This window comes from Aspergillus fischeri, genomic scaffold (genome assembly GCF_000149645.3).
Source record: "Aspergillus fischeri NRRL 181 1099437636252 genomic scaffold, whole genome shotgun sequence".
Taxonomy (NCBI): Eukaryota; Fungi; Ascomycota; class Eurotiomycetes; order Eurotiales; family Aspergillaceae; genus Aspergillus; species Aspergillus fischeri.
The window spans coordinates 1,510,390-1,526,203 of NW_001509768.1; the positions used below are offsets into that span (position 1 = coordinate 1,510,390).

The 15,814-nt window shown below is 51.5% G+C and overlaps 5 protein-coding genes across 5 annotated transcripts, besides 4 other annotated features; 4 read left to right on the forward strand and 1 right to left on the reverse strand.

Moving 5' to 3' along the window:
* Window positions 1-104: 104 nt before the first annotated feature.
* On the forward strand, window positions 105-2,349 carry NFIA_066890 (transcription factor TFIIIC subunit TFC6; the record flags this gene model as incomplete). The annotated part of the gene is made up of 2 exons (XM_001263418.1): window positions 105-1,449; window positions 1,502-2,349. The coding sequence occupies 2 exons, from the start codon at window positions 105-107 to the stop codon at window positions 2,347-2,349; spliced, it is 2,193 nt and encodes a 730-aa protein (XP_001263419.1).
* A 1,254-nt stretch (window positions 2,350-3,603) lies between these two features.
* NFIA_066900 (uncharacterized protein) lies at window positions 3,604-4,203 on the forward strand (the record flags this gene model as incomplete). Its single annotated transcript, XM_001263419.1, has 1 exon — window positions 3,604-4,203. The coding sequence occupies one exon, from the start codon at window positions 3,604-3,606 to the stop codon at window positions 4,201-4,203; it is 600 nt and encodes a 199-aa protein (XP_001263420.1).
* Window positions 4,204-5,131: 928 nt separating this feature from the next.
* NFIA_066910 (vacuolar sorting protein 35) lies at window positions 5,132-8,066 on the forward strand (the record flags this gene model as incomplete). Its single annotated transcript, XM_001263420.1, has 5 exons — window positions 5,132-5,268; window positions 5,380-6,017; window positions 6,078-7,090; window positions 7,143-7,691; window positions 7,749-8,066. The coding sequence occupies 5 exons, from the start codon at window positions 5,132-5,134 to the stop codon at window positions 8,064-8,066; spliced, it is 2,655 nt and encodes an 884-aa protein (XP_001263421.1).
* A 715-nt stretch (window positions 8,067-8,781) lies between these two features.
* Window positions 8,782-8,825: a microsatellite.
* Window positions 8,786-8,824: a microsatellite.
* A 63-nt stretch (window positions 8,826-8,888) lies between the features above and the next one.
* NFIA_066920 (putative stress response protein Nst1) lies at window positions 8,889-12,785 on the reverse strand (the record flags this gene model as incomplete). Its single annotated transcript, XM_001263421.1, has 5 exons — window positions 8,889-9,355; window positions 9,418-9,534; window positions 9,612-11,232; window positions 11,308-11,537; window positions 11,639-12,785. 5 exons carry the CDS (start codon window positions 12,783-12,785, stop codon window positions 8,889-8,891), a joined length of 3,582 nt encoding a protein of 1,193 aa, XP_001263422.1.
* Window positions 10,877-10,923: a microsatellite.
* Window positions 11,312-11,386: a microsatellite.
* A 2,050-nt stretch (window positions 12,786-14,835) lies between the features above and the next one.
* rho2 (putative Rho GTPase Rho 2) lies at window positions 14,836-15,633 on the forward strand (the record flags this gene model as incomplete). The annotated part of the gene is made up of 4 exons (XM_001263422.1): window positions 14,836-14,938; window positions 14,998-15,023; window positions 15,092-15,283; window positions 15,346-15,633. 4 exons carry the CDS (start codon window positions 14,836-14,838, stop codon window positions 15,631-15,633), a joined length of 609 nt encoding a protein of 202 aa, XP_001263423.1.
* Window positions 15,634-15,814: the final 181 nt, after the last annotated feature.

The window sequence follows — 15,814 nt, forward strand, 5'->3', positions numbered from 1 at the left end:
TAAAAAGAATGGTCTACCTCTCGTATACATATGGTGAATAGTGATTGAAATCGTCACTTTCAACAACATCATCAAGAAGCCAGGGCGTTAAGGGATATCGCCAGATGCCTCGTACACGCAGGTCCAACCGCCTATCCGGGGCGAGGACCAGATACACAAGCGATCCCTTTGAGGTTGCGGGAGTCATTGATGAGTCGGACTCGAGAGAAGGAACCACTCCTTCTCGACGAAAAGCAAAGCAGCCTGTCCGAGCAGATGATTCCTCAGACGAGGAGTACAAAGAAGTCCAAAATGAACAGGACGAAGCTGAAGAAGGCGAAGATGAAGACGTAGAGATGGTGGACGTCCCCGACGATGATGATGAATTCGTCTCCGACGAGGAGGACGAAACCGATTCAAAGAAGCCCAAAACGGCCGGGATTTCGCGAGTCAAGAATCCCAAGCGACGACATGAGGACGGCTCTGTCGCTATTGCTGAAGATGAGACTCACTTCCGGGGGACGTGGAACCCCGGCGAGCATGTGGGAAAGCTCACCCACATGAAGGTGACCTTTGGGTCTGACGAGAGGGATCTACTCTCCATGGCGTATACACGGGACCGATGGGCCAAGGGCGTTGATTCGACGTTTCCTACGCGTTCCTCATTGAATGAAGCAGAGAGATTTCCTGACTACACGTATGGCGCGACCTTTGGTGTTGAGCCGGAGGAGGTCAGGAAGGAGAGCACTCGTGGTTGGGACTGGTACTACGCCGATGATGTTGGGGGGCGGTTCCGCAAGAGACAGCGGATTGAGAAAATAGACGAGGAGGAGGCTCGCTCGCGGTATATGGCACAGCAGGAGAAGAAGCAGACGGTATTAATAGGGCCAGCGGACGCTCAGAAAAAGTTCCGGCTAGGGCAGAATGAGTCCGCCAATTTCGGCGAAGCCTGGAAACCTGGGGCGCAGAAGAGTGGGACAGCAAAGAATTCAGCAGAATCAAAGAAACCGCCACGCGAAGGGTGGCTGCTCAATCTGGGACAGAAGATTCAATGCATGGCTTGGGCACCCAACCAGTCGGGTCTCACGCAGTACCTTGGCATCGTGGTGCCCATCACCAAGGAGCAGAAGGAAAGCTACCCAGACCCATTGAAGAATCAAGCCAGTCGCGCGTTCAGATCTTCTGCTCCTTACCCCTGTGCACTGCAACTGTGGGCATTCAAAGCCAAACGAGAAGACAGCTTTACGAAGACACTTGATATGAGCATTAAACCGAGGCTGCGGTTGGCTCTGTGTACTGACTGGGGTGACTTGCGACGAATGGCTTGGTGTCCTATGCCCCGGGCTGCGCGGGACGAGGATGACGAAGATCCTTTGAGGAACCTGGGACTTCTGGCTGGAGTCTGGGGAGACGGCTATGTCCGAGTTATTGACGTCAAGCTGAGCCGGAATCCAAATGCCACAGAGTTCAGTAAGCAGAGCAACAGAGGACAATGAATAGACCTTCAACTGACAATCTGTAGACAAGGTCCACACTCCAGTTTTCAAGGCCAAGCCCCCGTCGACAGTATGCACATGCGTGGCTTGGCTTTCTCCCACTGACATTGCTGTTGGCTGTGCCAACGGCTTTGTTGCCATCTGGAGCATTACAGCCTCAGAAGAAACCTCTACAGCCTCTCTACCTTGCTTCTACGAACCAATTCACCGCACTTATATCCTGAATCTGGCATCGGCCTACCCAACTCATCCTCACCTGCTGTGTACGACATCTATGGACGGGGAAACCCGTCTGACCTCAATCGTCGATTACCAGAAGGACACAGTGGAAACGACCCGTATGCGAATGGCGTCGCCCCATGCTGCCTACTCTCCCTTGCTGCATGCATTCATCTCAAGCGACGAGAACGATTTTGCACGACTCCTCGCCGTGCGGCGCTTCTTCACCACAACGGCCATGGCAAGGCTACCAAGTACGGTTTCCGCTCTTGCGCCGTGCAGCTTCTGGCATCCAAGCGTCCTCCTGGGCTGCGCAGGCGGCGAAGCCATTGCGACAAGCCCCATCCGCCGATTAGTGCACCCCAAAGAGAAACAGTGGCAACAGACCTGGTTCACCCACGAATGGGCGCGCGGGCAAGATGCAGACAGCGCGGGGACGAGTCGATTCATTGACGGCTACCGCGCTGAGAGCTTCAGTCTCTTGCGTAACATGGTGGGTGATCGTAGGATGGTCAACGGCACAATGATGATTACCATCTTTGACGAACCGAGGCACATTACTGCATTGACGTGGAATCCCAACCAGCTGTGTGCGGGATGGGGCAGTGCTGGGTTGGGATGTGGATTGATTCGGGTTGAGGATTTGGCAATCTGATGATCCCTGTGTCATCCGGTTATGTTGCGACCAGGGGAGTAGTAGCAGTGTGGCCATTTAGATCCATTGTAGCTCTCGGTCAGAGTATAGCTATGAAATGCCTCTGTACCTGACTACTTCTATGAGGCTATCCAGTAAAGCGTAAAATATGAGAACATGTAACAATAGTTTTTATGAGCCAATCAGAAGGCCAGAAAGTTAATAGTCAGAAGGTAAAAAAAGTTGAACATAACTTTGTAGATACAGTATCACATAGTGAACACTAGTTGGCTCTTTTCAGTGCTTTCAAACTGAGTCTTAGGTAGAGGTCGGTCATGTACCATCAGGGCTTTGGTCCGGTCTTACCCTGTATAGAGACTGCAACGGATTTGTTCTCCCCTCTCTGATCTACCCTCCAGTCATCTGTGAGGATTCATACTCCAGATGGCGGGACTAAAGAAGGAGGCAGTGTTAGACTGGCTCGTACGCTACCATACTTACTATTCAACCATATCGAGTTCACCAACATCAGCCGGACTGTCGAGTGGATGCGGTGAGAACATGCGAGGCGACAATCAGCTCCAACCAAACCCTCTTGCAGTACGGTGAAGCAAATTGACTGCTGCCTATGATTGATACTAAAGATACACAATTTTGACTGATCGCCCATCATGACGAATCTTCTATCAATAGCATGAGAGATACGTAGAAGACCCACGGGCAGTGGATCCCGCCAGCCACAACAGCCGTCCGTTAGTGCTTGGCGGCGATGCATGATCAACTGTGTCTGTACCACAACGTTAATGTTGATGTCGAGTTCTACTGTTCAGTCAATCATAATAGTGCCAAGCAACTGTCGGCAGGATCAACATGCTCAAGATCGGCAGTTAACTGCTCCTGATGATTGAAAAGCGAAAAGGTATGACATGACAGCTTAGAATCATCGTGGCTGGGCCAGTGCGATGCGCTGCTGCCTTTTCCCAGCCTCCTTGTGCGGATCTCGGATTAGTGGATTCAGTCGATGCAGGCCATGATGGCTGCCAGCCTGCATGATTTTTGGTATTCTTTTTCTGTTAAATCATGATGATGAATATGTACATCGAGTTTGGCATTTTGGGATATATATTGTTGATCACCTGAAGGTGTAGCGGACTTTGAGTATCATCAACCAAATCTCCTCTGCACATAAGTACCTTTCTTCGCAACGGCCTCAGATTTACAGCATTTTATCCTGTTCTGTTTTATTTTGAAGGATCTATCTACCTTGCCTGAAGAATGCATTTCTCTCCCGCGGCGATTCTCTTCATCTCCGTCCTCGGTACACAAGCAGTGCCCCTAGCCTTCCCCAGACTAGGAAGCAACACACTCGTGCGCAGACAAGAAGAGCCCTACTCAGTTGTTAATGTTGGCGGCGCCAGTCCCAACGGCGTCGACACCAGCTCTGCGGTTGAGACCCAGACCCAGACTGTGACCGCTCCCAGCATCCCTCAGGCTCCCGTGACTGTCACGGTGACCGATATGCCAACATCGACATCTACACCAGTCATCACACCCTCTTCCTGGGCCACACCTTCGTCCAGCTCATGCATTCCATCATCAAAAAGTCTGTCAGCTTGGCCGACACCTTCGCCTGGGGATGACCATTCCGTCTACCCTCGGAGCTTCAACCTGACTCGCAAATCTCCTCTGCCCCCTAAGAGCTTCCGGAGAGCGCTCTCGAGTACAAACAGCACCGGCCTTCATGTTTTCAATGTTCGCAGCGACAATGCAACTGAGGCGGTGCCTATCTCAGCTCGGACTTTGTTGAACGGCACAATCGCAGCTCGCAGCGGTGTCTTTGCGCGGGCTCTCAACCAGACAGGCCGTGTGTACTAAGCGATGCGCAGCTCACCTTCTTGTCTGCTCGAGAAAAACTTGGAGAGCCCTGTACGAGTCACTGTCGAAACAGTGGAATCTCCTCAGCGGCTGACATAATGACGGAAACGACCACTTGGATTGACGACTTTTCCCTTGATGTGTCCATATGCGAATTTCAGACTCTGACGACTTGATGTGTCACGATATATTTGAACGGACATACGGCACGCTCATGATTTGCTTTCTGAGATGATCTCTGTTCATGATTGTCCATTGTATTCATTCGATTCCTGCACATATTGGTATTTGGGAGAATGGGCTTGTTAAATAGATGGCGTCAATAGATAGAATGTGATTTTAGTCAACATATCAGGAAATTCAGACACAATACGTTAAGCTGTACAAGTATCTTCGAGAAGCCTTGTCGATTATTGGCGAAAGAGCCACGGGGCAATACGTCCGTACCTGCAGGGGGATGAGCGTTTTACATGGCGCATCCATTTCCTAAGTTTTGAGTTGGAATAGTAGGGGGCTAAAAAGTAGTCGAATCAAACCTCTTGGATATATTGAATTGATGCTGTCTGGTGTGGTGGATTGCGGCAGCGTACTCAGAATAGCTCTGCCTAGCACCGTCAGTCCACGTTGGCAGCCTGAGGCGGAAAGAAGCTCGACCCGCGATGGCCTCTTGATCTTCTCCATTCGCAGACACCTCCACTGAACCAGTCATTCTGCGATGGTCTCTTCTCCTTAAATGGACTGATTAAAGGATCGGAATTTCTTATAAATATCTGTACCTCTCTACAAGTACTTTATACCCGCAACCGTCATTGAAGGTCCTCCTCCGCACCCCCTCGTCCTCCTTCCTCGGCCAGGTGTTTACCGCCTGCATCCATCCACGGTGACAGCCCCGTCATACACCTTTCGAGTCTAATCGGTCAATTCCGTCATGGCCAGTCCAGTGTCCCCTCCAGAGGACCAAAGTCGTCTCCTCGAGGAGGCCCTCGGAGTGGTCCGACAGCAGTCGCATATGATGCGAAAATGCTTGGAGACTCCTGGGAAACTGATGGATGCGCTCAAGTGCGGGTGAGTCGATAGAGGCTCCCAGATACAGCGGAGTTCCTAGAGCGACATTGCATAATACTGGAGAAGTGAAGAGTATAGATCAAGCTAACGGTGATCGTCAATTGCTTCCAGGTCGACGTTGGTTTCCGAACTACGAACGCCCAGCTTGGGTCCCAAGCAATACTACGAATTGTACATGGCGGTTTTCGATGCGCTGCGACATCTCTCCGTTTATCTGAAAGAGAACCATCCGGTCAACCATCTAGCTGATCTGTATGAGTTGGTTCAGTATGCAGGCAACATCATCCCGCGGCTCTACCTGATGATCACGGTCGGCACGGTGTACATGTCGGTGGAGGATGCTCCGGTCAAGGAGATCATGAAGGACATGATGGAGATGAGTCGAGGAGTGCAGCATCCCATCCGCGGGCTGTTCCTGCGATACTACCTGTCCGGACAGGCGAGAGATCATCTTCCCACAGGCTCCGGGGATGGGCCCGAAGGCAACCTGCAGGACTCGATTAACTTCGTCCTGACCAATTTCGTCGAGATGAACAAGTTGTGGGTGCGGTTGCAGCATCAAGGTCCCTCCCGGGAAAGGGAAAAGAGGATGCAGGAGCGCCGCGAGCTGGAACTGCTGGTGGGCAGCAATATCGTCCGGCTTAGCCAGTTGGTCGATCTCGAGCGCTACAAGTCGGGGATCCTGCAAGCGCTGCTGGAACAGGTTGTCCAGTGCCGCGATGTTCTTGCGCAGGAGTACTTGTTGGAAGGTAGGGAATCTCTGCTGCTAGTGGCTCTCGGAGCAGTGAGCTCATGCTAAGTTGTTCTAGTGATCACAAAGGTCTTCCCCGATGAATTTCATCTCCATACGCTCGATCTCTTACTCTCGGCAATTTCTCGTCTCAACCCGCACGTTGACCTGAAGAAGATCGTGATTGGACTCATGGACCGTCTATCTGCCTACGCGGCTCGCGAGACAGAATCGACCACCGACCCCGAAATACGAAAGCAGAATGAAGAGGAAGCCGTCACAAAGTTCCTCGAGAATCTGAAGATCACGGAGGAAACCAAGGAGGCCGAGACAGCAGCGACCCAAGAGGCTCCCACAGGCACAGCTCAAGAGAACGGCGTTGAGCAGCCGTCAGCCGAGCCGTCGAAGGAACCCTCGAAAGACACAAACGAACCAGAAGCAGAGACCCCGGAAGGCGAGCAAGTGTCGAATGCAAATGGCGAGAACGATGCAAAGCCTGGCGTCCCAGCAGATGTCAAGCTATACGCCATTTTCTATGACCAGGTGGTCAATCTGATCAAGACCCGGGGCTTGCCAATTCAAGACACCATGGCATTATTAGTGTCGCTTGTTAACCTGGCTCTGAATACCTACCCTGACAAGCTGGAGTACGTGGATCAGGTTCTCGATTTCGCTACGCGTGAGACAGCCGAATATGCTGATCATGCGGATCTGCACGCGGCGCCGACCCAGCAAAACCTCCTTCATCTTCTCCTCGCTCCTCTTCGCTCTTATGTCTCAATCTTCACAGCGTTGGCATTGCCCCATTATCTCCCGCTCCTGACTTCTCAATCCTATCCCACACGACGATCTGTAGCTGGCGAAATCGCCCGGAGCCTGCTCAAGAACCGAACCCTGATCACAACGACAGAGAACCTCGACCGCGTCCTGGGGGCATTACGAGTCCTGATCAAGGAAGGCTTGCAGCAGGCTGTCGGCTATCCTGGTTCCCAGCGACGAGGCGGAGAAACGGACGAAACCATCGAAGAGCAGGGATGGCTCGCTCGGTTGGTACATCTGATACAAGCGCCGGAAAATGATGTCCAATTAAAGGTACGTTCCTTAGGGCGAGACTGAGATCAGTTCCACCGCTGATTATTCATAGCTTCTTCAAGCTACACGCAAAGCGTATGCCGACGGCAACGAACGCATCCGATACACAACGCCGGCCATTATTACTGCATCTATTCGACTGGCCCGTAAACTCAAGTCTCGTGAACATTACGACGACAACTGGCAGTCACAGTCCTCCGCCCTTTATAGGTTCATGCACCAGTGCGTAAACAATCTTTATCAGCGCGCCAACCCTGGGTGCGCTGACCTGGCACTGCGCCTGTTTGTGATGTGCGGCGAAGTGGCCGACCAGACGGGATTTGAAGAATTCAGCTACGAGTTCTTTGCCCAAGCATTCACCATTTACGAGGACTCCATCAGTGACTCGCGCGCACAGTTCCAGGCTGTATGCATCATCGCCGGAGCGCTCCACGGCACCCGGGGTTTCTCCAAGGAGAATTACGACACCCTGATCACCAAGGCCGCGCTGCACGGAAGCAAACTGCTCAAGAAACCCGACCAGTGCCGTGCCGTGTACCTTGCAAGTCACCTGTGGTGGGTAGTCGAAAACCCCCAACGAGGCGAAGAGGACCCCAAGAACGTATGTCCACTCTATCCCCTTGCTTCCATGTTCATTGCAACTAATCTAGTCCCTCAGCTCTACCGCGACGGCAAACGCGTCCTTGAATGCCTGCAGCGGGCCCTCCGCGTCGCAGACGCCTGCATGGACACCGCAGTCTCCGTTGAGCTATTCGTCGAGATCCTCAACCGCTACGTCTACTACTTCGACCAGCAGAACGAAACCGTCACAACCAAATACCTCAACGGCCTCATCGAGCTCATCCACTCCAACCTGCAAACCAACGAGGACGAGCCGAATCCCAGCCTCGAGGGTCCAAAGCGTCACTTCCAGCGTACGCTGGAGTATATCCGCTCCAGAGATTACGAGGGCGTCGTCACGGATCCGAGACAGTGAATTTGTCCAGGCACCTTTGTGATTTTTCGGGAACGGAAATGATTATATCATGTATGAATCGTGAAAGCGTGGTTACCTTGTTTTCTTTTCTCCTCTGTATCTGTTTCGCCGTTTCCTGGCAGCTTTGATATCAGCCGAAGCTTGTACTGAATGTGAATGAATCCCGAGACGCTTGTAACATTTCCCCCTGACTGGTCTGTTCGGTTCTACCAATATAGGTACAGCGTCTTCTTAACATGGTATAGTCATTCCTTTTTATCTTCTGCCAGATGACTGAATGGATTGTCACGGTAGACCGTCAAGCCCTCTTAGAGTTCACTGTACATTTACCTGCCGTTTACACATTGTGGCGACTGCAGCTACAGTTAAAATAAGAAATAATGACTCATCGATCGAAGCCGACCATGCAATTGGATTGGCTCGGAGGATATGTGTGCTCCATGGGAATCGCCGCATCATGCGCAATAGACAATAGGACATACAAAACATAAAATGCCCGTGGACGAAACGGACGATAGAAGAAAAGTCGACTCGGACAAACAGACAACAGTCCATGACGCGAACAGAGAAGACGTGAGACATGACATGACGCTTGACAGACGTGGAAAGTGGTTATGAGAATGGAGGGATAATGGCGTATGATCAGTGAGTAGAGGAGAGGAAAGGAAGGCAAGAGAGGCATTTAGTCAGTTAATCGTCCAGAGCGCAGAAGTCCGATAATGATGATGATGATGATGATGATGATGATGATGATGATGAAAGTGCAAAACAAACATGAACCCCATTTACACCCCGTTAGATGCTGGACCCAAACAAACGCCTTTAGAAACCCATTGGTGGAGAAGAATACTGGCGCAGCACTGATGGTGTCCCAATTCCGCCAAACGCTGGCAGACTACTGCTCGGGACTGGGCTGCCAATCTCTCCGGGAACGATGCTGCCCCTGTGACCTGAAGCGGCACTGTTGTTGTCCGGCTCAAACTTGACAAACTCCCGCGTCTCGTCCTTCTTGATCGAGAAGGTACCCCCACCATTCTGCGTGTTGCCTTCCGTATCGCAAATATCTAGCATCTCTTTCAAGGAGATCGAAGGCTCGTTTTGTGGCCTCAGCTGCTCAACCTGGCGAAGAACGAGGTTCACGTCATGATAGCCGTCCGCACCCTTGAAAGGACTCATAGTATTGAGCTGTTTACAGGCCTGGATGACTAACAGCCGAATGGCGACAGGCCGGGATGTGTGAGCACGGTGGTGGCCTCCGGACCCAAATGCGTTGTTAGACCAACCGCTCGCTATGATTTACGTCAGTATTCGCTTCCATGTAAGGGCACAGGATTTCGCAGAGCAAACTGACCGTGTCCGGTTCCCCAAGTCTGAGCACTGGGAAAAGCAGACGTCCCGAAAGGGATCTGTGCACCCCATGTGCCACCGCTTACTGCAGGACTCACCGCGAAATTGGCGTGTTTTGATGCTGATCATATTGTTAGGATATCTGTCACACTACACAGCTCCCAAAAGATACTGTGGTCTTATAGCCGGAGAACTTACCACTGAGGGGATCCGGAAACAGAGATGGTCCACCGAAACTGGCCCGCGCCGGTCCTGGAAAAGTGCCGGGTGCTGTAGCACCTGGTAGCGACTGCGACAGAGTCGAGGAGAGAGGAACATCAGTGTCATCAAGGAGAGCACTGCTACCAAGATGGGCGCTCAAATCATCCACATCTCGTTGTGTGGTGCGATCACCACCCTTCTGCTGGTCCTGTTGGGTGCTGGATGGTCGTTTGATAGGGCTAGGCCGCGAAATTGGCATAGGCTGTGCGTGATTCTCCAGAGGTGACCTCTCAAGTGAGCCGGAGGGTTGCCTGGAATGGCGGTGGGGCAATCCACCCTGCGGCGTCGAGAAAGCTCCAGGAATCTGCTGGCCATGGAACGCAAACCCTTGTCCGGGCTCAAGCGGGAATCCGCGCCCAGGCGGCATTGGACGTGCCCCATTGATACCTGGGGGTGCGGGGATTCCGCTTGGTGCTGGATAGCCACGGAAAGGACTGATGAAAGGTCCCGAATGCGGCGGATAACTGGGCAGATCATGTCCAACTGGTGGTCGCGCGACCATTCCAGATAAGCCCGGGGGGTTAGGTGGTATTCCGTTGACGCTCGAGAATCCAGGAGGAATGGATCTGCCTAAGGGGGACAAGGGCGTAGAAGGCTGAGGTTGATGAAGCATTGCATGCAGTCCGTGGCCTTGTTGCGAATTCCCACTGGCAACTCCCGATGACTGAGACACGGGCATCGAACGAGGAGAAAGGGAGGCCTGCGACGGGTCGGTGCTAGGGGCTTGGGAGTGTGGCGAGGAGGAATGAGAGTCTTGTTGGGATGGCTGACGGGGTCTGGCAGGAGTAGGAGCTTTAGGTAACACAGGTGTTGCGGATGGGACGTGCGGCGAATGAGCGACAGCCGGGGAAAAGCCCTGAAGATGATGTAAATTCGACGGAATAGGGACAGGTCCCTGTTGCGACGACCGTTTGGCTTGATCATCACGCTTCTCCTGATCTTTGGCTTCCTCTCCGCCCTTTGCTGTATCCTTCTTGGCTTGTTCCTCCTGAGCCTTGCGGTCGCGCTCTTCCTTTGCCTTCTTTTCCCGCAATTCGCGCTCTTCTTTTTCTTTCCGCCGGGCCTCTTCGCGTCGTTTCTTCTCCTCGCGCTGCTTCCGCTCCGCTTCGGCCTGTCGCTCTCGTTCCTCACGCTGACGTCGAAGCTTTTCCGCCTCTTTGCGCGCACGCTCCTCTTCTTGGGCCTTCCGTTCTGCTTCTTTCTTCTTCCGCTGCTCCTCCCGTTTCTTTCGCTGTTCCTCAAGTTTCTTCTCCTGTTCCGCCTTGGCAGCTGCTTCCTCTGCAGCCTTCTCCGCTTCCCGGCGCGCGCGTTCCTCTTCCTTGGCCTGTTTCTGAAGTCTCTTTTTGTCTTTCCGTTTCTGCGCTTCCCGAGCTTTTTTAGCATTTCGCTGTTCGTTCCGAGTCTCCTCCTCCATGAGTTCTTCGATCAACTTCTGTTGCCGTTGCTCGGCGACCTTTTCTCGGTATGCGGTCAGGACGCGTTGCTCGAACATTCGGGCCGCAAATATTTGAAACATTCGTCGGCCTTCTTCCATGCGTTGTTCTTCTGTCATGGCATCCTGGAGTAGAGGTTAGCGGTGAACTAAGAATAGTGGCCGAATACCACGAACGGGGGGAACAACTCCAGGGCAGACCATTTCATCTTCCTCGTAATCCTCTTCCTCTTGACTGTCATAGTCCTCGTCTTCCTCGTCGTCGTAATCTTCGTCGTCGAATGGACCATGATTGTGACCGCTATGAAGGGATTCGTGCGCAGCAGCTATGCCGTACTGGGTATCTTCTTCCCGTTGCATTCGACGTTCGGCCAACTGCTCCATCATGTCGATGAAGTGTTTCCCATCATTCTTCAGTAGATCGTCTGCAACTGTAAGAATACCATCTATCTCGGAGAGCGAGGGGAAAAAGCAAGAAATCAGTACAGGATTCCGTTGGAATGTTCGAACGCTGGGGGCACATCAGCCTTACCTTTAACTGTTAAGCTATTACCGAAGGCAAAGAAATCTGCGCGAGCTGCACGAGTTTCCTCGTCTTCTTCGTCAAGTTCTTCGTCACTGTAAGGCTCATCCCCGTCATCTTCCTCCTCATCGTAGTCCTCCTCCAAATCATCATCTTCTTCTGTCAGTTCATGAATGCGACCTCGTGAAGGATGAAATTGGCCTTGCGTTCGGGTATGTTGACCGGGAGATCGTAGTGGAGGTTGGTACAACCGTGGCGGCGGTACCATAGGGGAACCTTTTTCAAACGATCCTTGATTGTGATTGGCGTACTGTTCTAGCTCTTCGTAGTAGGCATCGTAGAGAACCTCGAGCTCCTCCTCGATAGCCGTTCGCTTTCGCCCACATACCGTACAACTGCACGAATGGCGTTGTTGCTCCTTCATCTTTTTCAGAACGGCATCCTTTTCCACCTTGACGAGCTGCCGTCGCTCCTCTTCTCCTAGCTCGAGCCAGAACGTCTTAATATTCTCACGTTCTTCCTGAGTAGATGTATTCCAAATGCTGCGGTTTTTGGCAGGCTTCAAAATATTGTGAGACGCGAGATGTGAGGGGAGAGGTGGCGGCAAAGGGTGCGACATCGAAACGGAAGGGGTGGACATGGGAGTCGAGGTTTCGTCTCCTTGCGCGTGAGAATTATTACGCGCTTTTTTCCCTTTCTTTTTCTTCGATTTGCGGCCTGTCGATTTCTGAGAGCTCTCCGTGCCGTTGGGCCCTTGGGGATTTTGTGAATCAACGTGGGCATCCATCGAATCCTGACCATCCTTATCATATACGTCACCGTTCGTGGGCTGTTCGTGGTCGGGTCCGTCAGCGCCACCATCGTCGGAATGATAACGTTCTGGATTAGCATGACTGGATCCGTTCTGAGTAGTGTCATCCGTCGATACATGTCCGTTTGCTAGTTGACGCTCGGCCAGGCGAGCTGCCTGTTTTTGTCTGCGTTTCTGCTTCTTTCGGTTTACCGGTGCGGAGACTGTGTCTGACGGAGAGGAAAGGTGGTGGTCTTTCGGCGCGTGAACGTCACCATTTGTGCTGGGCGCTGCATGAGCAGTTGTTGACGAACTGTTCAGCATTGTGGAGCTGGGAGAATGTTGTGTATGCGGCGCAGGAACCATGATGAACGAGTTCGCAAAGATATCCGCTCCCGGAGAGCAAACAAGATCGTCGAGAGGTAAAGAGGGTCTAAAACCCTAGCTGTCCTTGATACTCCCACTTCCAAAACCAAAAGCCTTGCTAGAGCAAGATCAGCAAGGGTAGAGTACAGCCGAGCACAGACAGAGCTCACCGGCGAGCAGTAAGCGGAGTATATTGCGATCAAGAGAGCTGAACGAAGAGGATATCCGATGTCAGCAGTCCCTATCAAGGGTGAGACACTTGCGAGTGAAAGGTGGGAAGTTAGGATAAAGAGAGGAGGAGATCCTGGGCGGACAAAATGGGGAATAATGAGGGCGGAAGAGGGGTGGAAGAGAACCCTTTGGCCGCAGGCAGGGGAGGCGGGCAATGTCCAAGTCAGGCGACAGAAGAATATACTCCGTATTGGAGGTCGCTCCGGGTGACAAGGAGGGGATCTCGATAAAGTATTAGGATCTAGATGGGAGTTGGGGGAAAACGAACAAGCGCAGCCAGAGCGGGATGGGGTTTGAAAGGCTGGCTGCCACTGGAGAATGGAGATGGATGATTGATGGGCTTTGGATGGTGGATCTTGACGCCGTCTGGATGGCTGGCGTGCCGCTGGCTGGATAGCCGCCGCAAGCGAGATGGAGGCCTGAGGATTTGGGTCTAAATTATTGTGCCTGAGGTGTCTATTACAATTTCTCTCTCCATCCGTTTACTCAACTACGGAGTACCTGAGGTACCTAAAAGGCAAGGTAGATACCCAAGTAGATGAAATCAGATAAAAGTACTTTCTTAGGTTCAGTCTATGACCATTCTGCAGACAGGCTAGAAGCAAGGCCTTGTAATTTCAGTGACATACGGCATACTAAGCATTATAAAGCAAGGACAGTCTTGAAAATCGTTCTGGAACAATCTTCGTGACTGTCAAATTCATCAGCAATTGTTCAAGGTATCTGGACTGGATACCGGACTGGCCGAAGCATGGTCCTGGTATAATTGTCCGCTGCTCTAGGCTCTATCTAGGTAGCTCTATCTACGGAGTATAGTCTAGTCTATGCGCATATTAGGTATTATTTATTACTCCCGTCTCATCTTTCTCTCCACATGCATCCATTTATAACAACAGTTATGGTTCGAATGCGAAATGCTACAGCACCTAGCGTAGGCGATTTGAGACAATTCTTTAATAAAGCCGCTATTTGTCGGAAGATATGGCCCATGGGGTCTCTTCAGCTGCGCCAACTACGGGTCGATCCCATCCTTTGCTTTGATTAGCATTTTCTAAATCGGCTAGATTTTCGGCGAGCTACTTTTGTATTATTTAAAGCCTACTACTTCTCCTCTCGTGGTCTTTACATAAATAATCCTAGGTACCTCTTGGGCTACCTGACATCTGTACTGTACTGTATACGGAGTACCACCGGTAAGGTACCTTACTTCTGAAACCAAACTGGTATTACCAAGACATCTCCGCCAGAAGGGAAAGTGGTAAACTCCTCCCACTTCCCCCGTGTTGGTCGATCATCAGCCTCACCTCGACCGCCTTCCTCAAACTCGTTATCATCCTCCCTTTCACTCAAGCAATTTAGGGGGAGGGGAGTATTATTTTCTATCCGAAGAAGCAATTCCACCACCTTCTTCCATTCGTTTCGTCGTAAACCGTCCGGTAATTCGGTATTTCGGTCAGATCTTACGGTTGCCTGATTCCGCTAAGTTTCGATATCAGCCGGGGCTGAACAGTGAACAACGCCCTCCCCTTGTCATTTCCCCATCTAGAATACCTTCGCTCGAATTTCTTCCACACTCTCATCTTCAAAGGGAGCCGTGTCTTTCGGTCATTTGTGAGGAACAATGGCTCAACAACAAAATGACAATGTGATGCGGAGGTATGTACAAGGCCCTCTCTGGTTGTTGGGGTGGATCTCTGTGGTCCACGTCCACGTCCAGGTCAATACAGGCGGTTTTCGGCCTCGTTAGTCGCACCATCCTTGTCCTGGTCTGGAGGAAGCAAGCCATGATTTCAGATTGGCATTCTCTCAATGATACAATATGCTGATCTCATCCTCAATGCAGAAAGCTGGTCATTATTGGGGATGGTGCTTGCGGGAAGACCAGTTTACTGAGTGTATTTACGCTTGGTTATTTCCCAACTGTGAGTCCCTCATCCGGATGTTATCTCATAATTTGAAACTGGTTTGTGAACTGTGGCAGCTAATGTGTTCCGTTTCCAGCACTATGTTAGTACTCATGCATCCTTAATCCGCTTCCCTTTCGCCAGGAATATAGCTTATGACCGTATCACCAGGTTCCCACAGTATTCGAAAACTATGTCACGGATTGCAGGGTTGATGGTCGATCTGTTCAGCTAGCTTTGTGGGATACTGCAGGTCAAGAAGACTATGAAAGATTGCGGCCACTCGCGTATTCCAAAGCGCACGTTATTCTGATAGGATTTGCTGTGGATACGCCAGATTCCTTGGAAAACGTAAAGCACAAGGTTCGTTCATGTTGGAATCCGCCAAGTTTCGTTACTGGTCAACTCACTAGTTCCGTCTGCAGTGGATTGAGGAAGCAAACGAGCGATGTCCCGGCGTACCCATCATCCTTGTCGGATTAAAGAAAGATTTGCGCGAAGATCCTCTGGCGATTGAAGAAATGCGGAAGAAGTCCCTACGCTTCGTCACATCGAGGGAAGGGAGCGAAACTGCCACGCAAATCGGCGCCAGGAAGTACCTCGAATGCTCGTCGTTGACAGGGGAGGGAGTAGACGACGTTTTCGAAGCCGCTACGCGAGCCGCCCTTCTTACATTCGATAAGCGGAAGACCTCATGTTGCATCGTGCTATGACATCCGATAGTAATACGACCTCAGCTGCCACGGACTCATCGATTCAATTTTATTCTATCGGATCTCTCAAAAAGAAGGAGCAGAGAAAGATCATTTGGTGGTCGTTGACTGATCATCGCAACTTGCATCACTGGCGTTTGGGAGGTTCTCTGTTAATATTTTTCTCTTGCGCTGTCTTCCC